Source organism: Herpailurus yagouaroundi, unplaced genomic scaffold, assembly GCF_014898765.1.
Source record: "Herpailurus yagouaroundi ecotype Mexico unplaced genomic scaffold, PumYag 163, whole genome shotgun sequence".
NCBI classification, from domain to species: domain Eukaryota; kingdom Metazoa; phylum Chordata; class Mammalia; order Carnivora; family Felidae; genus Herpailurus; species Herpailurus yagouaroundi.
In genome coordinates, this window is record NW_024412404.1 from 16,590,637 (window position 1) to 16,615,598 (window position 24,962).

Genomic DNA, 24,962 nt, shown 5'->3' on the forward strand with positions numbered 1-24,962 from the left:
ATTTGAAAAGAGGTCACTTTGGTAAGGCTATAGGATTTTCTAAACTGGTCTGCAAGGCTAGTTTAAATCTTTTGTTTTTAGAAAGAGGAGTCTTCTCTGCACTCAGATGAGCACCCAGCCTTTAAGCCTTCATAATTTCATTGGTGTTACTTCCTTTGCTTGGAAATTCTTGCCTGCATATTCATGTACTAACAGACTTCAAGGACTGGTTCTAGTACCATGCTTATAGATGCAGCCTCTTAATTTCTCTACTTCGAAATGATCCTTTCTTTTTCTTAAACTCCTGTTGGATTTGTGGTCTTTAACTTTTTAATGCCATTGGCCATGGTAGGTATTTCAATATATTTTTCTCTCCCAGCCACATTATATTGTCATTGAGGAATTTATTCACCTTTTCATCTGTTATAGCACCTAAAGCAGGAAGAGGGTTAACTAATATGTGTGGAAAGAGTAAATTACAATCTAACTTCACACTTAAGCATAAACTTATTGGATATATAAGATCTAATGAATGAGTATGTGTGGATATCTGTACTGAAATACTGCTATTGATATCCATATAGAGATGATTTAGTGCCTCAATAGAGACAGTATGAGAGACATAAGGGAAATATAAATGAGATCCCAGGCCTTAGATCATATTCTAATTGTAGAGAGGATATAGCAAAATAGCAGTGAGGAATAGTGCTGGGTGTACCTAAATTGTGTGGCACAGATGACCACCCCTGTGCTTAAAAGAGAATAATCTCTGTTCTGGCATAGTTGGGGAGATCTTTATGGAGGAGCTGGATTTTGAGTGGATTCTTGTTGGATATTTTCATCAAACACTTCCAGGTTTGAAGGTTTTTTTTTTTAAATGTGAAGCATTTTCATGTTTGCCTGCATGACAATAGTTGTATCTTTAGTGTTGGCTGTTAATAAAATAGAATGGATAGAGAGTGGTAAAAGTTTAAGATGAATTTACAGATATGTGTAATATATGTTTTTAATTCTGTCTTCAACCAAGCTTGTGGCAAGTATGGATTTGAGAGCTCAAGAGTTCTGAGGCTCCTTGGTAGACTGGGGTCCTCAGGAAACCTGTGAAGTAGAACCTTAATACATACTTGTATAATATTGATGGATTTCTGGTTAAGATTTCTTGATTTTTATGCTTTTTTCTTAACTGTGTCTACTAAGGTTTAGCTTCTTTGTTGTTGAGTAGATATGTCCTAAAAGCTTTTTGTACCTGATTCCAGGAGCTTTTATTTATTTATTTATTTATTTATTTATTTATTTATTTATTTATTTTCCAACTATATTGAGATATATTAACAATTCAGTTAATAAAGTATACTAAAAAAACCACAGTCACTAATGGAGGCATTTAACAAAGGTTAGTGGTGGGAGATACAACTCAATTTGATTAGTGGATGAATGAAAACTTTTCCTTTCCAAATGTTCATAATGTTATCAGGAAGGGGAAAAACCAGAAACCACAATGATTAAAACTGGTGATATGACAATGTGGCTTTATTGAATATATAATATGATTATTTTATTTGTAAAGTGTCTTGCCATGCATGCTGAGTCAAATGTAATACAAATACTAATACAATATTCAGCATTGTAAATACAGACAAAAATGTCTTGTCTTATGAAATAGAATTTAAACTGATTTCCAATGACTGAATATTTAATATAAAGGAAATAACTTATTGCTTTTTTTTTTTGCTTTTCATGTTCCTGTTGAAATGATAAAAATAAAAACAATCACTTGAAAATAAATTCTGAAAGATTATTTCTTAACATATTATAATAACTTTGCTATTTTGAACTCTTGGATTCTAGCCAGCTTGACCTGATTTATGTAGGTCATTCAAATGGTGAGTTCAGGTGTTTCTGGGATGAAAAAGTTGAGACTTTTGGTTTAGCTGAAGTATCTGAGTTTGTGATAATCTAAATATTACCTTTTTTGTCAAAACTGGTGAGCACCTTGACTTTCTTCTGGAAAACTGTAGAGAAATACTACTCAGCTTAACACATATTTATTTCCTTTTCTCTGATCTAATATGTTTTAAACATTCTTGGTAATACAAAGAGCAGTTGCTGATTTCATGCCAGCTTGTTGCTTGAAAGTCCTACCCCGTGAAGAGTAAAGGCATATATTTAAATACCATGCTGTGTGATAGAGATTCTAAGAGTGGTAGCTAATTAGAGATGAGAGAAGATCCGTTGGCTGAGACAGGATTCTCTAGGTGGGGTACAGCCAGTGGCACTCTGACACCAAAGATTGTGGGCAGGCTCTCCCAGCATGCCCTCTTTAGTGCCATGGCAGGTGGGCGTGGAAATACAGTGGATGGCATGCTGAGGTTTCTGGGGGAGGCAAAGGGAAGGGGAAAAAATCCTCCAGGCCTATCCTTCACTTAGCTTTTTATTTTTAACAAATGAAAAATACGTAGAGCAGTTGTCATTTGTTAAAGTGTAGCAGAAAGAGCGAAACAGGCCAGTGGAGGCTTCATCAAGAACGCTCATTCAGAATGATGAATGTGGCTAAACACACATTTGTTCGTAAAACTTGCAGAGTGGCTGAGCATCATTAAGCATGAGAAATAGGTGCAGCATGCTGAGAAGAGAGTGGAGCAAACAGATGTTGTGAATTTTCACAGGCATCCTTCATCCACCAGTCCATCATTAATATAGTTGAAGGTGATCCTTTCTTTTTATTTAATAAGCACAAACAAAGTGCATGTGCTATGATTCTGCTGAACACACTTCTTTTTTTCCATAGAAGTAAGGGCATGCAAAGATGGGGAGGGTGTGGAGACAAATCAACTCTCTGGGCACCCTTAGCGTGCTATCCGCCTTGGGGCTACAGCTAGAGTAGGGTACCTTTATTTTTCTTTCATTTGTTCTGAGCTAACTCTAATGGCTCACTCACCCTGCCTGCGATCTAGCAGACTGTCTCAATCTGCTGGAGAGAGAAAAGATTTATGGCTTTTGACCTTGATCCTTTCTAATTCTCCTTTCTTCATATGTGTCCAGCTTTTGTAGTGATACATTACAATTTGTTTTCTGAAATCAGTTGGCCAGAAACTTCTTTTTATCCCTTATTGGCAAAACTTCATCAACTCTACCTGTTTTGTCCACTTCTACTTCTTTCCCTTCCTTCTCTTCCCTTTCTCTTTTCGGGCTTTTGAGAGCATAGGTCTTGGCCTTCACATACTTAAAGGCTGTTCCTCTGCCTCTGTGAATAGTCCAGGTTGCTGATCTCAATCCCTCAGCCCCTTGTCTCCCACCAGAAAACGGGGAGCTTGCTTTTAGGGTCTGTTAAATGAAAATAGTAATGCCTTCTTCCCAAGGAAAAGTATTTTGGGAACTCTGAAAAGCATTCTACAGTTATTTCAAATGTTGATTTATGATTAATTGACAGTTCTCTTTATGGAGTTTTCCCTTAGGAGTTATCATATACTGTAATTAAATCCCTGAGGTTTACTTGTCTTGAGCTTTACATTTAGTGCCAGAGATACTGGGTCTGTGAATTACTGTCTGTTTCATTGCTTGTGTTGTGTGTGCATGCTCACATATGTATGTATCGATTCATATTTAGATCATACTAGATGGGGAAAAAATAGTACAAGGCACTGACACTCGAATACAGACCTAGGGACAGGATACTGCTTTATCTTACTAGTAATGAACTATGAAAAATAACATACAGTTTTACAGTTGTCCCTTCTTTATAGAAACTATGTATTACTAAAACCTACAATACCTTGAAGCAAAAGTAAGGAACTCTGTAGTAAGTCATTTTAGAAGATATCTACTGGTAACCTCCTAAGTGTTTTACTTGTTAAATGCATGTTTCAACCACTGTTGGCTGTCTACATTTGTTAAGTTTAAGTGTTAATTTGTGTGGTAAAGATCTACTTCTCTGTCAGAGGATGTATTTTGTATTGTAAATACTCACATTGCCAAGGCTTTATGACAACCCTCATATAATCCCTAGCTCTGGGGGTCATGTTCAGCATAGTTTGTAGACCACGATGCTGGAGATTCAGTTCCAAGTAATGAGAAGCATTATTTTAGCTAACACTGAGTCCATGTTCTTTTTAAAAGTAACACACTTAGTTCCTGAAGCCTTACCAATGTGACAAAATAATGCGTGGTGACTGTTTTAATCCTCTCCTTCTGTGGGGCCCCCTAACTCCCCAGTGCAGCATATGCATCCTTGGAAACTTTGAGTAACCCTGGATTTCCTACAGTTTATTATTGCACATAAATGTAACCTGAGATTTGGAATGCTGTGTTCTGTCTGTGTGAACGATTGCCTTCCAGAAGAACATACCCACAACATAGACTTGAACCAATCCTGGGAACTCAGATCTTGGGTTGTGGTTGCCACATGCTGCTGCCCAAACTTTGAGAACCCTGCTGTTCCCTCTGGCTTTGTGGGCACTAGGCCAAATGCACAGGGAGGTGGGAGCATATGTAGAGACTTTGGGTACCTATGCTTTGACTTCTTGCTTCATACCCTTTAAAACCCAAAGACTTGCCTGTCATTGAGGTTCAGTGGTAACTTAGTTCCATCCCAAGTGATTATCATTCAGGGACTTTGAGATCCAAGGCCCCTGCAGGTTATCAGTGTACAGACAAGAGACAGGTAAAGTTGGCCTTGGCCCTTTTTGGTAACCTGCATGGTATAAGAGAAAATGTGTTTATTGGAATGCATGGTAATTTCTCCTAGTGCCTCTAGAGGAGTGAGGGCTTGCTGTTCCAGAATTGATCTTGTCTCCCCTCCTTGGTCATGTTAGCCCCTAGGTGTAGTGTACCTAGTCCTGGGCTTGGAAGCTGTTAGGTAAGTCCTGTTATGCCTCTGCCTTGGTTTCTTCATTGGTAACATGGGAATAATGGGACCAAACTCATAGTGTGTTGAGAGGGTTAAATTTAAAATTCCTCACTTATTTAGATACTCACATTTTTTCTGAATCTTTCTCAAGCATGAGTTGAAGATATTCTCTATGCCCAGCATTGTAAAGAAAACAATTGAAATTCTAGGGATGTTAATAAAGAGTGGTTTTGCTATAAGGCAGGAGCTGGCAAACTGTGGCCTGCTGCCTCTTGTCATATGCCTGTGAGCTAAAAATAGTTTTTAAATTTGTAAGTAGCGTGAAAAATCAAAAGAAGAATAATACTTTGTGATACATGAAAATTACATGAAATTCAGGTCTCCGTGTCCAGAATAAATTCTACTCTTGTCATTATTAGATGTGTGTTACAAAAATTTATACTCGATTATTACACTATTTTGAATTTCATCAGAAAAAATTAAGGGGAAAACATTTTTTCTGTTATTAATGCCTTCATAATATCCTTGACTTTATTGTTTGTCCCACAAAACCTAAAATATTCACTATCTGGCCCTTTACAGGAAATGTTTGCTAACGCCTGATGTAGGTCATTCCACATTTTTGCTAGATGAGTGGTTTTCAAACTGTGGCTATTGATTCATTATTTGCCTTGAAATTAGTTTAGAGGGTTGCAAATGTCATTTTTAAATAGATGAAATCAACCAGAATAAAATAAGAAACTCTCAGAGTACATTACACGTGGTAGGGTTAATTATTGCCTTATGAAATGTTTTTTTTTCCAGAGGGATGTGTTGAGTGTGTGTGTGTACACACATATGGTGAGTCATCATGTTATATAAAAAGTGAATCATGGTCACATAGTTGGAAAGCCACAAGGCTAGACTGTAAACTCCACGAAGGCAGAGAGCCTCTCTTTGTTTCCTTGGGCCTGACATAATGCCTGGAAAAAAAAAAAGGCTTTTGTAAGTGTGTGGAGGTTATGAATGAATGAGTTCAGGGGAGAAATAAAGGCAAGATGACTGACCATTTTGCACCCAGCTACTAGATAAGTTCGGGAGATCTCTTCTTGCTAAGTGGAGCAAGCAGCAACTCTGTGCAGGCTGTGTCCTGGAGTAAGGATATACTGGATCCTTGGGTGGGCAAATAGTGTTTTCTTTATAATAAAGAAAGCAGGATTCATATAGGAAGCGGGGTTTGAGCATCATACCAAAGGATAGACATACCATGTGATGAGTGTGCTGTATAAAAGGGGAACGAACAGTCACTGGACCAGGAATCCTGATTTCAGGTGTCTGTTCTGTCCTGAACGCTGTGAAACTTGGACTTAGTTTCCCATGCATCTCTGTCACTTCCTCCAACCCAGTGGAAGTGAGGATGGTGGTCATGGCCATTGTACACCTCAGCTGTGAGGATCAGATAGGGGAATGTGTAGGAGAGTGCCCTGAGAGTATAGATTCTCATTCAGAGGCAGTACTCATTATTCTACCCCCTTAAAATCTATCAGTCCTCTGCTTTGGGCGGGGCATGCTCTAGGAACAATGGGAAGTAGAAGTTCCAGGAGAAGTTCAAAAGTCGCTATTAATCTTTTCACTAGTTTAACAGCAAGGACTGTAAGGTTCTTATAAGGTCCTTGAGGTAAGAACACCATTGTCCTCATAGTTAAATTGGTAAAAAGACCGGTAACAATGAAAGTTGTAAAATACCACAGCAGAGGAGATATCACAGGCCATGAATACCTGGGGAAATGTTCCAACTCTGAAAGAGGAGGTGAGTGTTCTGGGTGCAGGTGGGGAGTGGAGGTGGAGGAGAGGTGTGTGATTCTCAGGTAAAAGGGAAGGCCCGGTCGGGTGGTGGTAGTGGCAGCAAGAAGGGGAAGCCCCTGTCGATGAAAAAGTCCCTTCTGAGTAAGTGGCTCCCTGGGCTAATTGGTACATTACTCTCTGTGATGGGCCTGATGGTGCTGAGGTAACAAAATGAAAAATCAAATGAGAAATGGAACCCGGGAGTCTAAAAAGTTAGTAAATTTTGACATTAGAAATATAATCAAATTTCACCAATGCTTTTCTGTAGTGACAGCCAAATCCATCCGTGTCAGAGCAACAGCCTATGGTATGTGGTTTCATGTGGGTTTTCTTCCCCTTTTCTCTTTTCCTTTTGCAAAATCAGCATTAGGCTATTTGGAGGACAGGCAAGAACTATTATGTTAAATTGTGCTACCTACAACTTAAGCTTCTGTCTTTGCTAAAGCTGCCAGTTTTTATAAACAACAGAAGACAGAAAGGGTTTACTAAGAATAATGTTGAAGCCCAAAAGAATCCTACAGCCTATAAATCTTAATAGAGGTTCTGAGATTCCAGCAGGCTGGATGTGTCTCTTTTACCCAGGCTCACTCCATCTTGGCTCCCCTGTGATGACTCCAATTTTCTCGAAACACAGGCACGGTGCCTTGAATTTACTTGTGGCACTATTTGCCTACAAACAGGAATACATGCATATAACCTATGCAAATCAATAAAAACATGTCAAGACCCCTTAGATCGCACTACTCTTCTAAAATGCAATTTATCTTGCTGCAAATGAGAGTAAGGGGCTAGGTAACAAATAGCGTCTGATCATTTAACTAGCACCTGTTGTCAATGCATTTGAAAACCACATTTTTCATTTGACATACAGTAAATTGCATTTTCATATATATCGAATGGAAAAGGGAGTTGGGATGTACATATGCAGCCCTTTATGAATTTTATGAACAATGGATATTTCACAGCTGTATGTTTAAAAGGGTCACGTCACATGCTGCAAATCTATTTGTTCTTTCCTGTGTTGGTTGTGAACACACCATACTTTTCTTATGGCTGGGTGTTGAAGCGCACCACCGCTGAAAGTATAATTATAACATTCATGTTAGGTGAAGGACAATGACTATAATTTTTGTATAAAATTGAATATAACTTAAGTGTGTAAATGTGAAATATTTTTTAAAAAGTTTCTCAGAGGAAAACTGCTTTTTATAAATTACATTTTTCAGTCAATCCCTTTATTGGCTTAATTTATGAGGGTTTTTTTGTTTGTTTTGTTTTTGTTTTAAATGCCATATTTTGTTTGCAGATGGGTGGCTGTTGTACAAATCCAACAACACTTAGGCTTATCAGCAACAATGGTTTTCACATTAGTGAGCATGGTTTGGCAATATTACTTGACATCTGGAACAAGCTATATTATACCAGACATATCAAGTATAACTGAATGGATCATTTCACTGGCATTTGTTTCAAAAACTCCCACTCTTCAGCTTTTGCCTGGCTGTCATGATACGACGGCAGTGAGTCCCGTGTTCCCCCAGCTTCTGTGCCTCTCATTTGCCTTTGACAGTCCCATGTGTACTTCCTATCTTGAGTTGAGCATTTTGTAATAGTGGCTGTGAGGCTGTGTTGTTGCATTTGTCTGCCTCCCTGCCCCCCCCCCCCACCCCTCTCGCTCTCTCCCTCTCTGTGTGTGTCTGTTTTTTTTTTTTTTTTTTTTGCCATGATACCAGGCAGCTGCGAAGGTCAGGGGCATTGTGACCACTTTAGCCAAGAATCAGGCTGTCATGTATGCTTTGCTCTTGTTTTGAGTTCTTGATTGTGTGCCCCCCCCCTGGCATGTCTACATTTTTGGGTAACCGAGTCACAGGGAGACTTGCTTTGTTGAATTTCGTGTAACTTGGATAGAGAGAAGAAAAACCGGGAAAGGGCCCTCTGCGTTACATCCATAAGTAAAAGAACCACATGGGGGCAGAGAGGGAAGAAGTTGGAAATATAAGGAAATGGTAATAGAAGGTTAACACTTAAAAATCTCTGTGTAGTTGGGGTACATTTTGGGGTGGACAGTCACAACTTGCAGGGTGAGACTACCCCCAAAATTTCATATCATCACCGCTACTGATTTACCTTATGGCTCATGGGAAGGAATTCACCTCCTGGGATGTCAAATGCCAAGGGTAATTTCTAAATAAGAATGCATTTCCTTCATGTAGTAATGCTGTTGCAGCTGCTATTCGTGTCATGTTTTTATTTATTTGTCTTGGGTGAGAGCTTCTTTCTTCAAACTCAGCAAGGTACAAACAGGCCCACCTAGCTTACTGAGTAGATTCACACTAACTATTCAAATTAATTAAAGGGAAAGAGAGACTTATTAAGTCAAGTGAATAAAGAGCAAATCTAAAATAAAAGGCAAAAATCAAATAATAAGAAAAGTAATGTTTTAGTCCTGTTTGCATGGAATTTGGTAAAACTTTTTTTTTATCAACACAGGCCTGAAAGTTGAGGATTGAGGCTGACAAGGTGTTTATTATCTGCACCAATGTCACTGGAAGGAACTGCCCATGGTGGTCTCATTCTTGGAAACAGAGAAGCAGCTTCAGCCCTTTTAACATTGCCTTTTAGGTTAGTTGGGGAGAGATACGTTCATTCATTCAGTCTTCCCTTCAACAAATATTTCTTGGTCATCGAATGTTATTGAAAGCACTATATTAAGTGTGGAATAGAGGCAGAGCCAACAATAAATGATAACAGCAATGGAAACCAAAGGATTTAAAAATCCCACTTAAAGCTGCATCAAGAAGAATAAAGTACTGGGGTGCATGGGTGGCTCAGTCACTTGAGCCTCTGGCTTCAGCTCAGGTCATGATCTCATGGTCCGTGGGTTCGAACCCCGTGTTGGGCTTTGTGCTGACAGCTCAGAGCCTGGAACCCACTTTGGATTCTGTGTCTCCCTCTCTCTCTGCCCCTCTCCCACTCATGCTCTGTCTCTCTCTCTCTCTCTTTCTCAAAAGTAAATAAACATTAAAAAAATGAAAAGAAGAAAAAAGTACTTAGGAATAAACTTAACCAAGAAGGTGAAAGACCTGTACCCTGAAAATTACACAAATGTCCTAAAAGAAATGAGAGAAGATAAAATAAATGGAGAGACCTCCTGTGTTGGTAGACTGGAAGACTTAAAATTATTAAAATGTTCATGTTATTCAAAGCAATCTGTAGATTCAGTATAATTTCTATCAAAACCCCAATGACATTTTTTTTTGCAGAAATACAAAGAACCATCTTAAATTCATCTGGAATCTCAAGGGATCCTGAATAGCCAAACCAATTTTGAGAAAGAACTAAGTTGGAGACCTCACTGCTTGGTTTCAAAACATACTGCAGAGCAAAGGTAATGAGGGTAGTGTGGTGCTGGCTCAAAGACAGGTGTATACACCATTGGAATAGAATAGAGAGCACGACCCTTATGTATATGGTCAAGTTATTTTTCACAAGGGTGTCAGATTACACAATGGGGAAAAGACAGTCAGTCTCTTCGACAAGTGGTGTTGGCAAAACTGGACATGCACATGCAAAAGAACAAAGTTGCACTTTTATGTTGGATTAAAGACCTAAAAGTAAATTCCTAGCAAAATTAGAAATGGAATTACTTTATCATTCAACCATCTCATTTTTGGCTTTATACCCAAAAGAATTCAAAGCAGGATCCCAAAGGGAGATATTTGCACCTACATGTACATTGTAGCACTATTCAAAACAGCCGAGAGGTAAAAGCAACCCAAGTCTCCACTGACAGATGAATGGTGTATGGAAAGAATTCTATGCATAGCATTGGATATCATGCAGCACTAACCAAAGAGAAAATTCTGTTACATGCTACATGAATGAGCCTTGCGGATATTATGATAAGCCAAATAAGCTGGTCACAGAAGGACATGTACTGTATGATTCTACTCATATGAAGTATCTAAAGAAGTCAAAATCATAGAAGCAAAAGAGCAAGGTGGTTGCTAAGGACTGGGGAGAGAGGAAAACGAAGGAGATTTCATGCTTAGTGGGTACAGAGATTGAGTTTGGCAAGATAAAAAAGTTCTAGACATCTATGTGACTATCCTTAGCACTACTGAATTGTACAATTAAATGTTTGCAATGGTAAATTTAATGTTACGTGTTGTTGCCACAATAAAAATCAACACCACCAAAGTAAATATTGGTCCCTACCCTCAAGGGATCTTGGAATCCAGTCAAAATGTCATTTTAGCTTATTTGTAGTTGAAATTACTATAGGCAGAGAATGGCCAGGGAAGGCTTCCTGGAGGAAGTAGGTCTTGAGTTTTGGTAGTTGAAGCCCCTACTCTACTTGGTAGGTCTTTTTCACCTTGTGGCTGTTGGTAAAGTGATTTATGTTTCATAATATGTCACTGAAGTAGAGTGTGAATTTTCTTTGGGAGTAATGCTTTACTGGCTAAATTAGCTGCTTTCTGCTCAACATCCCTATTTATTCAGCAGGCCTACAAATTTGCCTTTGTCATTCTGAGACCCACTGATGGGATCAAATGTTAGGTATCCAGGCCGAGTCACCTCATATCCTGCCTGCTTCTTTACATGTTTTCATATACATCTACCTACTTACTTTACAATTCCAAAGGAGAACTAGGCTCATAAATCTTCCGGATACCCCCAAATGAATTATAATTTTACTCACTAGAGTTGTTACCTTAATGCCTCTCTTATTATCTTGTGTACTTAGACTTTAGATACTGGGTAGGAAAAGTGAATGCGGTATTGACAACAAGCTGCATTTCTCTTCTGTTTAAGTTCATCTGCCTCAGATACCTTCATAGATCCATTCTTGCTCTTGACCTGCTTTTCTGTCTATCACAGGAGGCTGTCACCTGCAGGAGCATTTCCCAAGTTCTCATTGGGTGTCTTCCTTTTTGGTTTCACTAATGGGAGACCCTGGAAGGAGACTGGATGGTGGGAGGAAGGGACAAGCCAGGGTACTTCTCCCCACTCTGCCTCTGCTGGCTACTCTGTCAGGGGCTGAATCTCTGCTGTGGCTCCAATTCCTATGGGATGTGGCCCACCAGGGTTCTCCCTTTAATGGGAGACCTTGTCCCAGCCCTCCGCTGTCTCTTCAGCCCGAGGGTGGTTGTGGTTTCTTGCTGTTGCTTCTCCATCATTTGTATATCCAATTCCCTGCATTAAATTCCTTCTGTTGTAAATATTTAGAAACAGCCGGCTCCTTTTTTTCTAGGTTTGACCCTGAGGGATAATGGTTCTTTTGTGTCTGAGGACTTCTTGGCAGTCCATGGGCCTTCCAGGAGCTCTACACAGTTTGGTCATGTAAAAACCCATACATACACTGAAGGAAAGCAATGTTGGAAACTAACAGCATCAGATTTGATGTGGCCACACATTTCAGTATCATTTACAGGAAGACGGTATTTGCTGTGTCTGTAGCCAGAAGCAAAAGCAATTGATGAGAGTGTGAAGGTGAACTGGATTGTGTTTCATGAGTCTTATTTTACTTGTGGTGGCATATAAATTGTGAAACTGGGTGAAAATAAGTGCTGGAGTCCCAGAATTTATTTTAGATCTTCAATATGATAAACATGGTGTCTTCCCATTAAAGAAACCCCCATAGACATAATTCCGCATGGTTACTCCATCCAGTTTAATAAGGCCATTTTTATTATATGAGCACCTTGATAGTCTGGCGTCATGCTAGAAACAAACTACAAGGAGAGCCTGGTCAAAGCTAAAAAGTGGTGTTTGGGTTGGGAATAGGAAGATTAAAAACTAGGGGCGCCTGGGTGGCGCAGTCGGTTGGGCGTCCGACTTCAGCCAGGTCACGATCTCGCGGTCCGTGAGTTCGAGCCCCGCGTCAGGCTCTGGGCTGATGGCTCGGAGCCTGGAGCCTGTTTCCGATTCTGTGTCTCCCTCTCTCTCTGGCCCTCCCCCGTTCATGCTCTGTCTCTCTCTGTCCCAAAAATAAATAAACGTTGAAAAAAAAATTAAAAAAAAAAAACAAACAAAACTCATCTATAGATTACATTGATATTATTGATATTAGTCTGTAGCCATTTTTGCATCTTCCTTGAGATTAAAAAAAAGTATAGAAGGATTGTTATGAAAATTGCAAATGGCAGAGCCTTTTATTTTAGGAGCCTTATATTCCCTTTGGGTTATATTGGAACTGCCCCAACAAGCTGGCAAGTCCTTAATAGCATCAGGAGTTGGGCATTCCCATTCAAACTTAAAAGTGTTGAAAAATTGATATTATTTTCTACTTTCTTTATTTCCCTCCTTGGTTTTTAAGTTGCCAAAAAATACTGTATGGGTAAGAAACTAGTGTTTTCCAATTGCTCATGTACTACCATCTAGTTTTCTTAAGGGGTAAACTTTGGATGGAGAGAATAACTGTTGAACGGTATAGAAAACATTAAAGTCAAAGCAACAACATAATGAACAATATTGACTCAGCAGATACATGGGGTCCTGGTGTTTAGCAGCTAAGAAATCACTCTGTTCCTACTCTCATGGGGCTTATAATCCCCTGAAGAGTACAATTAGGATGATAACCATGCAAAGTTCCAGAGGCTTTGAGAGAAGGGAAAGGTATCTAGTTAGATCTGGTGAGCTGATATTTGAAAGACAAGAGTTTACTTGGTGGATATCAAGACAAAGGAATATCTTGGTAAGAGGGACCAGAGTGTCAGGGGCTCCTGGGTGGCTCACTCGGTTAAGCCTCTGACTTCAGCTCAGGTCATGATCTCACAGTTTGTGGGTTTGAGCCCCGTGTCGGGCTCTGTGCTAGCAGCTCAGAGCCTGGAGCCTGCTTCAGATTCTGTGTCTCCCTCTCTCTCTGCCACTCCCCCACTCATGCTGTGTTTCTGTCTGTCTCAAAAATAAATAAACATAAAAAAAATAAAAAAGAGGGACCAGAGCCAAAGTCCAGAATCATGAACACCAGATAATATATTGCCTTATGGGAAGTGACATAGAGCTATTTTAAAGTTGGATCTTTATAAAAGTAAGATAACAACCTCTTTTTTTTTAATTGCTGTTTTCTTAACCTCACCTAGAAGAGGATAATTTTGGAAGAGGTGGTTGTTCAACATGATTGAATATGATTGGGTGTTATTACTTGCTGATGGGACTTAATTTTCTTGTGTTTAAATGTGATCCATTATCTTGTGTCTAGAACTTATTAAAATGACTCTAAAATGAGAAGGCAACTCTGCTTATTTCAGTGCAAACATACTTGCTTATTGAACTTCACTGAAGGATGCTGGGATATATGAATACTAAGATTATACAGATGCCCAAATCCCAGGATTATGGGACGAGGGCAGCCCTTTGTGATTGTGTGGCTGGTCAGATCACAGTGGTAACTCAGAGTGTATTTTCACTTTTTCTAAGCATTATTCTGTTTTGGTCTTTCTTCCTGGCTTTTTTTTTCTTTCTTCTTTCTCTCCTTCTGACTCGAAACTCATCAACTTGCAATACCCCTGATAAAACTCATTTATAATGCTGACCAAATTTTCTGGCTTCAGCCAGCTGTTCAGTTTTTTCTTGTGGAAGGCCCCAAACTTCTCACTACTTGTTCTGAAGATAAATTAGCGACTTCTAAATAATGCAGTGAACCCTAATTCTCTTTGATTAGTAGCGAGTTAGATGATAGCGACCCATTGAAATTGGCCATCAGCATAAATAATGAGTGAATGAACTGATAAAATGCAAAGTCACCGGCCGTCATAAATCAAATGAAATCCACTTTCTCTGGAAGTCACTGAAATTAGAAGTCCATGCTCCTATTAATTATTTTGCCTTCTGAAGACGACAGTGTTATAAATCAGCCTTGAAAGGCCCTTCACTTAGAAAGCTGAAGGAGTGCGGCTGCCTGCAAATTGCTTTGTGTACGCACCTAATTGTTTCTTAAGTAATCCACCTTTGTAGCATGGCTTTGGGAAGCAAAGAAGGTCCCCTTCCATTGAGATCCATGAATGTGGCCTTAGGAAGGGCCAAAATGGAGAGGGCAAGGATCCACCCCTTTCCTTAGAAAAGATATCCCCAAGGTCCTTATTTTATGGCTCAGACACCCATCAGGACCAGGCATTGTTGGAGTGGTTTTCTTTCGTGGGATCCAGAAAGCTGGTTGTAGGCCCCAGGCCATTTCATCCTCTGGTCTCAACTCCACTTCCATCCAGGCCTGAGAAGCCAAACTTCATTTGATTTCACTGAAAACCAAGATTTTAAAAACTGGGGAGAAAACAGAGATGGAAAACTTCTTCTCAAGCTCATTTTCAAGAGTTGTTGTAATCTGCATATATTAGTTGCGAAATGACACATAATTTTTGCTAAAAGGTGGGTGGGAAATTACATTCATTTAGGAGCCTGTTTTGCAACAGACATTTAAAAAAGCAACATTCTGTGGAAAAGAGGTTAATTGCATGGTAGGAAATGTTGTAAATTAGTTTTATTTTGGACTGCTCCCTGTCATATCTGAGGTTCTGAAGTTGAGACTACTGATTTTAAAAAAATAAAAATACTCTCCTGGAGGTAGTTGCAGAAATTTGGTCCAGCTTTGACATGTGACCCTGAGTCGTTAGCAAATCTGGACAGAGCTCACAAGGAAATTCTCAGCTTTCCATTGAGTGTGTATGATTTTTGTTGGCCTCTGTGGAGAGACAGATGGCAATTTTATGGGAGTGAGGACAGACAGCAGTGGGGGGTAGTTCTTGGGACCTCTGGGTACTAGTCAGGTATACAGGGACTGGAAGTTTAGTATGGACCCCACAGATGGGGATAGAGTGGGGAAAAGTTTTAAAAGGACTCTTTTTTCCTTTTTAAAAATTTCGTAACATTTGCTGCAGCCCAGCCAGATTCCCCTGGTAGCCTGTATAATAAATGTAAAGACTAGCCTAGGAAGATGAAAATTATCTCCTGGATTGTAGGAAGCACATCCTCTTCTTTGTATGGTGATAATTTGGGTGTCCTTCCCTGTTCCGAACCATCCACACAAAGTGTGCGTGTGAGTGTGCACACGTGCATGTGTGTGTGCATACACGTGCCCATATAGCTAAAAAAAAAACCCTAGTATTAAAATGAGTGCTGTGCAAGGTGCCTGGTTAGCTCAGTCGGTTGAGCACCTGACTTGGGCTCAGGTCATGATCTCGCAGTTTATGGGTTTGAGCCCTGCATTGGGATCTGTGCTGACAGCTCAGAGCCTGGAGCCTGCTTTGCATTCTGTGTCTCCCTCTCTCTGCCCCTCCCCTGCTTGTGCTCTGTCTCTCTCTCTCTCAAAGATAAATAAACATTAAAAAAATAAGTGTAATGCTGTAAATTTTCATGTGTGAGTGGGTTCTGATGTTGGGGTTAGTTGCTGCTAGATGATTTATGAATCTAAATAACCCAGTTTGAGAACTAAACAATACAGAGTTGAACATTATGTTATAAAACAGGAAGGAGCAATTATTCCCTAGGATATTGAATACTGAATATATAGATTTTCTGGGTTGTGTCCTTGAAAGCAACCAAGTCTGTAATTTCACAGGGATTCTATGGACTATTCCATACTGTAGGGATGAGAAGATGTACTAATCCCCTGGACACCTCCAGCATTGCCTAATCCCAGCAAGTGACCTCGTTAGGTTGTAGCATCTTCCTACCCGTAATTGTATGATTCTGCTTGCTATGGAAGAGAGGGGTCAGGGAAGAAAACAGCTTTTGGTTTTCCTGAACTGCTTCTGAAAATCTATGAAGCCCTGGCCAGTGTTATGTGCTCCAGGACAAAGCAAGACCTCTGTGGTGACTCCTCCCCTACAGTGGATGTCATGTATGTTTTCGTTGGTCCTGTTTTTGCCTGGCTTCACTTTTAGTATTATTGTTATATGATGCAGGCAAGCAATAAAGATTTGTTGCTTGTTGGAAATGCAGTAAGGGTGGGAGAGGAGCCCCTCTGAGTTAGGTGCTCTAGTATTTGTTAGATTTCCTTCTGTTTCTGAGGTTTGTAGAGGTTAAGCTAGGTCCTGACCATCTGCACAACTGTGTCCTCCTGGAATGAAACATTTATCACTCACGGTTTATGGGTTTTAGAACATTCGTTTTTTTCTTGGGTGATGTTCCCTTGTGTGGTGCATAATCAGGGTGACCATATGTCCTGATGTCCTGATTTCCCTTGGATAGTCTCAATTTATGCCTGTTTTTCCTGGTATAATTATTAATTGCACTTTTTACCCCCGCCTTTCACTCTCAGAACTATCCAGATTTAGATGATCACCCTCTATGTAATACTTGAGAGGAATGTTTATGTTTGTTGCCCCAGTGCCACAGAGACAGTGACATATTGAGATATAGCCAAGGCTTTGGAAATATGCAGACTTTGAAGTTATTCCCTAGCATATGACCTTGGGCAAGTTAACTTCACTGAGCCTATGTTTCTATATCTATAAAATGAGGGTCATTGTGCATCCCTCACAGATTTGTGCTGAAGATGAAATAAAATATGTAATGAACCTAGCTAATTTCTGGGTAGATAGGTAGAGGCTAAACAGTTACAAGCCAAGAAACCTGGTGAAGGGGCAGAGGCTTTGCCATGTTTCTGAACCCGTCTTTGACATTGATGCAAACAGTTAAGTCAGCATCAGCCCGGTGTAACAAAGAGAAAGAAAATATTCCCCCTGCCACTTTAGTGTGGAAAAAAATGCGAGGAAAGATCTTTTCCCCAAAGGCTCTTGGAATGCCCCATAAAAAGAGAGGCAAAAAGATAGTCACATATGAGAGAGAAGCTGAATTTGCTCTTCAGTCAAACAAAGGATTGATTTAGCATCTAGCAAAAGGAGCAGGATGCTGACAGGAGATGCAATAAATGGCTTTGCCTTTCAAATGTTAATATGGTGGTGAAAATAATGCTTTGTTCTTGAAGCCTCTGTCTCTTGATCTGTGAAATGGGAATAAAAAGATTGGAGGAAGAATTAAATTGGGTCATAAATGTAAAGGAGTGCTGCAGAGTGCTGGGCACATGTGAGAAATCATATTTTTCTTGTTTATATGGAGCTAAGGTAACCACACAACCTGAACACTAGCCCAGGGGTAAAATGACCATACAAAGCGATACCATTCCACATTGTAAGATTCACAAGTCTTTAAAGCAATACTCACTCATACCTTGTTCTTTCTCTGTGAAGTTGCAGGAGGGCACACACAACTCTGTTTAGCTGGCCCAAGAGGAATTGGCATTTTTTAAAAGCAATCTGTGTGGCTTTATGGAGATTATTATTCCCTTTCACGTTTTTAATTAGAGCAAAAAGAGGTTTATTTTTCTCAGGATTCCCAGTCTCTATGGCTCAAAATCTGTAGAAGAAGGTTATTGAGTGCCCGTGGCCAGGCCTGGCTGTCTGCTGTGACTGGCTCTGTGCGACTCCTTTCTTTTGGAGCGGGGGTGGTGAGGGACACGCAGTCTGAGGCCCCTGTGACTACCCACTAACAGTACCCTAGCCCCTCTGTCCACTCCACAGAGGCAGGCATCAAATGTGGACCTTGCCTTACTTCAGTAAATGGCAGTGTGTGGCTCACACTGGGCCAGGTGAAAAAAGCTCATGCCTTTCAGGAGCTCTTCGTAAGAGAAGATGAAACATACCAATGCCGGTCCATATATTCTTTTGATACCTGTGGAAACCTTCCTTCTAATGCCACAGTGCTGACAACGCATAAGCCTCTCTACCCAAACTAGAATAGTGTTTTGCTTCTCACTTCCCCCCATTGTAACCTCCCTTTTCTTTTCTTTTCTTTTCTTTTCTTTTCTTTTCTTTTCTTTTCTTTTCTTTTCTTTTCTCTTTTCTTTTCTTTTCTTTTCTTTCTTCTTTTTTCTTTTCCTCTCCTCTCCTCTTTCCCCTTCCTCCTTCCCCTCCCCCTCTCCTCTCCCTTCTCCCTTCTTTTCCTTTCTTTTTTATAAATTTCAGAAGAGACTGTGAGCACTTTGGAGAATTTTCTGGGGGAAGGTTGTTCTGCCATTTCTTTTTATTTATTGAAAATGAAATTTTAATTACACAAGTACACTACTCTCCATACTCCTGACTGCTCAGGCTGTGTCCACTTTAGCTGCCTCTCACCCTCACCTCCGCTCTTTTTTAGAGCCAACCATATTAGAAGTTGGCTATGTTTGCTTATCTTCTTTCTATGAACTTAAACACTCATACACATAGATTTATATATACAAATACTAAAGAATTTATGGTACTGTGTAAGTTCAGCTGCTTGCTGTTTTCACTCAGTGGTATGTCTCTGATAACTTTCCATGTCAGTACCTATAGACATACAATACTTGGGCTTTTCAATTTGAGTGCCATATTCCATAGTATGGATATGCCCAGTTTATTTGGCCATTAGTTTTTTGATAGACATGTTGGTTGTTAGTAATTCCTCCTTGACACATCAGTAAATGTCTTTGTTATGGGCTTTGTGTCCATGTGCAAGTGTTTCTCTTGGGTATATTTTAAGATGTGAACTTGCTTAATTCATGGTGTATGCATATTTTAAATTGTAATGCATGCTGTAAAATTGTTCTCCACAATGATTTTATCAATATTCGTTCTTACCAGTGATGTGTGGAAAGAATATCATTTGATCCATTCTCCTGCCAGCATTTGGTATTAGCACACTTTGAAAATTATTGCAATCTATTGGCATATTCTCCTGCCATTTAAAATGTTTCACTTTCCTGCCAAGTTCAAGAATCATTTCATGTATTTATTATCTGTTTTTTTCTATTTTGAATTGCCTGTGTATATCATTTGCCCATTTTTTTCTATTGCCTTGTGTGACTTTTACTTAATGATTTCTAGTAAGTCTTTATATATTCAGGCATTCTTGGCCTCAGTCTCTCATATATTGCAAATATTTTCTTCCATTCTATTGTCTTTCAAATTTACGGTGCTTTTTTAAATTACATACACGTTTTTAATTACGACGTCAAATTAACAACTCTTTTCTTTATATGCTATATGTGTCTTGGGTCTGACCAGGAGTCTCATGCTTAGGCCATAAACATTTTCTCCTATGTTTCTTCTAAAACTCTGTTTTAATTTTGCTTTTTAGGTCTTGATCCACTGGACTTCTTTGTGTGTGAATGCTTTCATGTTGAGATAAAAAATTACGGATATATATCGCCAATCCATTTGTTTTTTAGGCCATTTGCTAACCATTTTAAACCACTATTTTTTATCACATACAAAATTTCTAATTAGACTGTCTATTCTATTCACTGATCTATTTGTCTATTTGCTTTGCTATTGGAAATGTTAAAACAAATAGTATGTAACCTAAGCAGTGTTTGAATAACCTTGCAAGCCTGAGAGGTCACCTTGTGAAACCTCGTTGTCAACCATAATGTGTTCTCTAAAGCCTGCAGACTATGTTAGGTTCCCGTGTTCTTGGAAAGCTAGATCGTTATGGTATTCTTAAATATTCTTTCAAAGGTCACTGTGGGGTACTTGCGTGGCTCAGTAAGTTAAGTGTCTGATTCTTGATTTTGGCTTATATCATGATCTCACAGTTTGTGAATTGGAGTGCTGTGCTGTTAGCATGGGGCCTGCTTAGGATTCTCTCTCTCTTTCTCTCTGTTCCTCCCCTGTTTATGTGTGCATGCTTTCTCTGTCTCAAAATAAATATGTAAATAAACATTAAAAAAACCTCACTGTTGTGTGGCCCATCTTATCACTAATATTGGGAGAGTTCTCACAGATTTTAACTGAGGTATAAGAATCAGTGTGAGTTTTGGCAGAGGGATGCCCATCAGGTCATACAAGTTCTAATTTTAATTTTCCCACATGCTCTTTGGCCATAGATCACTCACCCTTCCTCTTACAGGCTGGGGAAGAAGTTGGACTGAGTGGATGACTTGTGCCCTGACACTTACTCACTGTGGGGATTTAAGGTAAAGTGTTTAACTTCTCTATCTCCTCAGTTAGTAAGGATATTATTGTCTACCTCTCAGGATGATTTTATGGAATCTTGATACAAATAATGTACAAGGGAACATTTGCTAACTACACAACACTACAAAAACTAGCACTACATACTAATGGGTACAGGCTTTGTTTTCATTTTGGTCCAATGAAGATAATAAATCTTTGTCTCACCTACCTCAGAGAGCTGTTCCGAGCATCACATGGGATGTGCTTTGATAAAATTGAAAATGCCACACAAATTATTTATTGCTGATGAATCCCAACAGGTGGACTGGAATTGGCAAATATTAACCAAGCCCATGGGGTTATTGCAGTGAAAGAGGGTCATATTAATAGGATATCCTCGGGGGAGAATTGTTGGAGCAAGATTTATGGGGGCCCTTAAGTCTTTACCCACTTGAGTGAAAAAAGGTATAGTGTTGGTCTTTTAAGAGGGTTCAGACAGTCTTTTAAGTGTGAATAACAGGCAGAATGAGTGCTATATGGAGTTCTTGTGCTAAGGAATCAAGGACCAGAGTGGGGCTTGTGGCATGTTCCCTCGTGTTACCAGTGGCCATGTGAAGTTTTAGTTTTAAAAAATGGGAGTTTGATCTTTATTTGTCTATAAATTGTGGAGTGCCTCTCTCTCTCTTGCCATGCTTTGCCCAGCTTTCATATGGAATCCAAACCGCCAGGACTTAAGCAATAATTGGAATACTAGGTCATTGAATATTAAAGTGGAAGACTAGAAAATGATTTAAAAAAACAATAATAGGGCTTGTCATTATAATGGCACCAGTATTTTTCCCCTCTGGGGGGAAATAATGCTAGTTGTGTTGAACTATTACTTTGGTGACCCCAAATAAACTACACCTCCCAGTATTCACACCTCTGTGTAGTTCCCATCAACACTGGCTCTGAACTTGGCCAATGTAAGCAGAAACTTATGAAGTGGTTGGGCTGGTCTCCTTGGAATGCTTGCTCACAGAATCCACCTGCCAGGTAAAGAAGCTCAAGCTAGACATGTAGAGAGAGAGAGAGAGAGAGAGAGAGAGAGAGAGAGATGTCATAGCCCCCAGTCATTGGCCCACATTCCTGACATGCGAATGAAGTCATCTTGGACATTCCGTCTGCTGCCACCATCTGACAGTGAACGCATGAAGGACTTAAAGTGAGATCAGTAGAACTACCCTGGGGGAGCCCTTATTAACCCATAGAGTTACAGGCAAATTAACTTGCTTAAATCTAGTATGTTTGTTGTATAGCAATAGATAAGTGAAACGCAGTGTTGAAACACGTGCACCTACACTAAACTTGGTTTAATGGATGAGCGTTAACTGGTTTTTCTTATCTGAGGAGTTGGCGTTTTTAGACTTTGGTTCAGCCTATTTTATCAGAAGACACTTAACTCTTATTTACCTCCTTGATTTCCTCCTCCCTTGAGGTGAGATGTTGCATTTGGGGTCTGTCCAGTTCTATACAGAAAAGATGGTGGAAGAAGGAATTGTCCCTTTCCCAGTGAGGCCTTTTCCCTTCCCATCAGGTTTCCTAGATCAGGGCCCATGGGAGGAGGTGGCTAGGTAAGGATATTTATTTCTGCAGCTTGAGTCCACGGGGGAACCTGGAAGAATTTATAAATCCATCATTTCAAGTCATTAGGCGGCATGTTGGTCAGTACAGGAGACTCTCTTCTCATTAATTCAGAGGAGATTTACTTGTGTCACCCTCATTAGTATTTATGGGATTTATCCACATCAATCGCTAGTGCATTAACAGGGAAATAACTAAACCTCCCAGGGTTTGTTGGCGCTAATAAAATGAGCTGGAAGTTCCAGAAATCACCATGATCAGAAGTATTATAAACCAGGGCCTGTAATTGATCCTTTCAAAGTACCCTCAGGATGTTTTCCTCCCTGCTTCCCTTCCAGTGCCATTTGCACATGAGTGTGGTATCTAAGACCTTCTGTCCAAATTTACAGTAGGGCCCATTTCTTACCATGCACCCATGTGGGACAACCCAATGGCGTGTTGAAAATATTGTCAAACCAGAACATCTAGGTAAACGAAGAGTTAAATTTCTTATAATTCTTTTTGTTTGGTCCTGGCTTATAAAAAAAAAAAAAGGAAAACACCCTGCATGTAAATATATTTTTTATGTATTCTGAACATAAAGATAGCTCTGTCCTACCATATTGATTTATTAGATTCTCTGACATTTTAGTTGTGGTCGTTATGTTATATTTATGAGATGAATGTTGGATTCCCTCATTATGTTATCCTCATTTATTTTACATACTTTTATGGCTGGTTGTGCATCGCTTTACAGTTAAAGCTTTATTGCAGCTGTTAGCGTTGGGGGGAGGGGAAGGCAAGTAGTTATTGATCAGAATTTACATGTTTACTGTTGTAATCATGATTTATTTAATCTGTTTGCACATATAAATATAAGCCCACTCTCAGAAATAAAAAATATATACTGTATCTATATTTTAGCAGCATTCTTGTCACCCATACCCTTTGGAGTGGAGAAGTTGGGAATGATCCAGTGTTGCATGGACTGGTATTTTCCTTACAGTTCTTTGGTGAAGAGTGTGGCTTTTGGAGCCAGACTGCTGTGGTTCAGATCTCAGCTGTGCTTCTTACTATGTGGCCTCGTTCAAAGTATTTACCTCTCTGTGCTTCCATTTTGTCACCTGTAAAATGAGAATGATATTAGTACTTTGCTCTAAGATTGTTGTGAGAATTAAAAGACTAACATTGGCAAACCGCTTAGAATGAGCTTTAGATAGAGAATTTGCTTATTTAATGCTAGTCACTGGAACTCCAATGAGTAGGTGGTGGGGTAGTATATTGGGAAGGCCAGGTGACTCTCAGGTGGGAGCTCTGACTTCCATTTTGGTCTAGCAGGGCAAAGACACTTAGAAGGTGTGCCCTAGCCAGGAAAGAGAAGGATGCCTCGAGGTCTAAAAGTTGGTGCTGAAAAGTCTATTTTTTCCCATATGTTATCTTTTTTTTCAACGTTTATTTATTTTTGGGACAGAGAGAGACAGAGCATGAACGGGGGAGGGGCAGAGAGAGAGGGAGACACAGAATCGGAAACAGGCTCCAGGCTCCGAGCCATCAGCCCAGAGCCCGACGCGGGGCTCGAACTCACGGACCGCGAGATCGTGACCTGGCTGAAGTTGGACGCTTAACCGACTGCGCCACCCAGGCGCCCCCCCCATATGTTATCTTAAAAGGTGTTTTCACCTCTGCTGTAAACTAGTGTTGAAGGATTATTTTTGCTTTGCCACTTTGCCTCACCCTTCTCATCTGTCATTTGGGTTTATATACCTGTCGAGAGCATGATGATATTATACTGATGTGGTCACTGGATTAAAGTCAAAGACATTCTATAGTCCCAAGTATGCCACTGACTAGCCTTATTATGTGGGCAAAAGACTTAATTTATGAAGAGGGGCAAAGTCCCTACCTGCTTTATAGAGTTATATTGAGAATCTGATGAAGTGATGTTAGTCACATAACTTCAGATACTCTGGAGTGCTAATGTATACTTTAGGGGGGAGTACTGGTAATGCAACCTCACAAAGGTTTATGGAGATGAGATGCTGTAACAGATGTGAAAAGGCTCTGACAGAAGCAGGATGTGCTTTCTGAACATGGGGGACATGGTGAAGACTCACTTCTGACCTCCTGATGCTCTGGGTGGGAGTCCCACCTCCTGCTGAGAGCTGGGGTCCTAGAGGAACGCAGGCCCCCTGGGACCTTGGTTCCAATGAGTTTTACCCCTTATTCAAGTCCTGTGCTACAATTGGGCCATATCCTTAGAAAAAACATTAGTCTTGTCCGTGTCATTTCTTTATTATTTATTTGTTGGGTACAAGGTTGTGTATCTGTCCCCACCGTTTCATGTAGGCCATGCACGCTGCCCTGCTAACCAGCAACTCAGCATTTACATTTTATACCTGCCAATTTGGCAGTGATTCTTGGAAATAATTTACTTTTATCATCTTGCTTCAGAGTTTCAAAAAATAATCCATCTAGCAGAGCAGTTTATCCTTTCTATATATTCATTTTTGTTTTGAGGCTTTTTAGACCTAATGGTTTTTAATCAGACTTCGAGGCCACTCATCATAATTAGGTTTAGAGTTATGAGTTATGTACACTTCACCATTACATCACACCTCCCTGGGATAGGTGAGTGAATTAGAGATTATCGCAGGATTTCCAGGGCCTTTCAGGATGATTTACAACATTTAAAGAAAAATCTCCAGTTTGTCCCTTGGCTTAACACACTTCTAGGAAAACCTGGGTGTTTTTTTTTCCTTTCACCTCTTTCTGAAAATGGTTTTGCTTGTCAAATT

At 39.8% G+C, this 24,962-nt stretch overlaps 1 protein-coding gene across 7 annotated transcripts in view; it reads left to right on the plus strand.

The window, feature by feature from the left end:
* LRMDA (leucine rich melanocyte differentiation associated) overlaps positions 1 to 24,962 on the plus strand; it is a 1,047,786-nt gene that overhangs the window by 396,160 nt on the left and 626,664 nt on the right. For 2 of the 7 annotated variants that reach the window (XM_040485494.1, XM_040485491.1), the window contains one exon: positions 20,519 to 20,585. The exons of 4 other annotated variants lie outside the window; for them this stretch is intronic. In XM_040485494.1, coding sequence (XP_040341428.1) covers positions 20,545 to 20,585 — 41 coding nt within the window. In that variant the 5' untranslated portion in view covers positions 20,519 to 20,544. Of the gene's footprint in view, positions 1 to 9,912; positions 10,038 to 20,518; positions 20,586 to 24,962 lie in introns of all 7 variants that reach the window. One more of the 7 variants, XM_040485493.1, reaches the window with a different exon arrangement.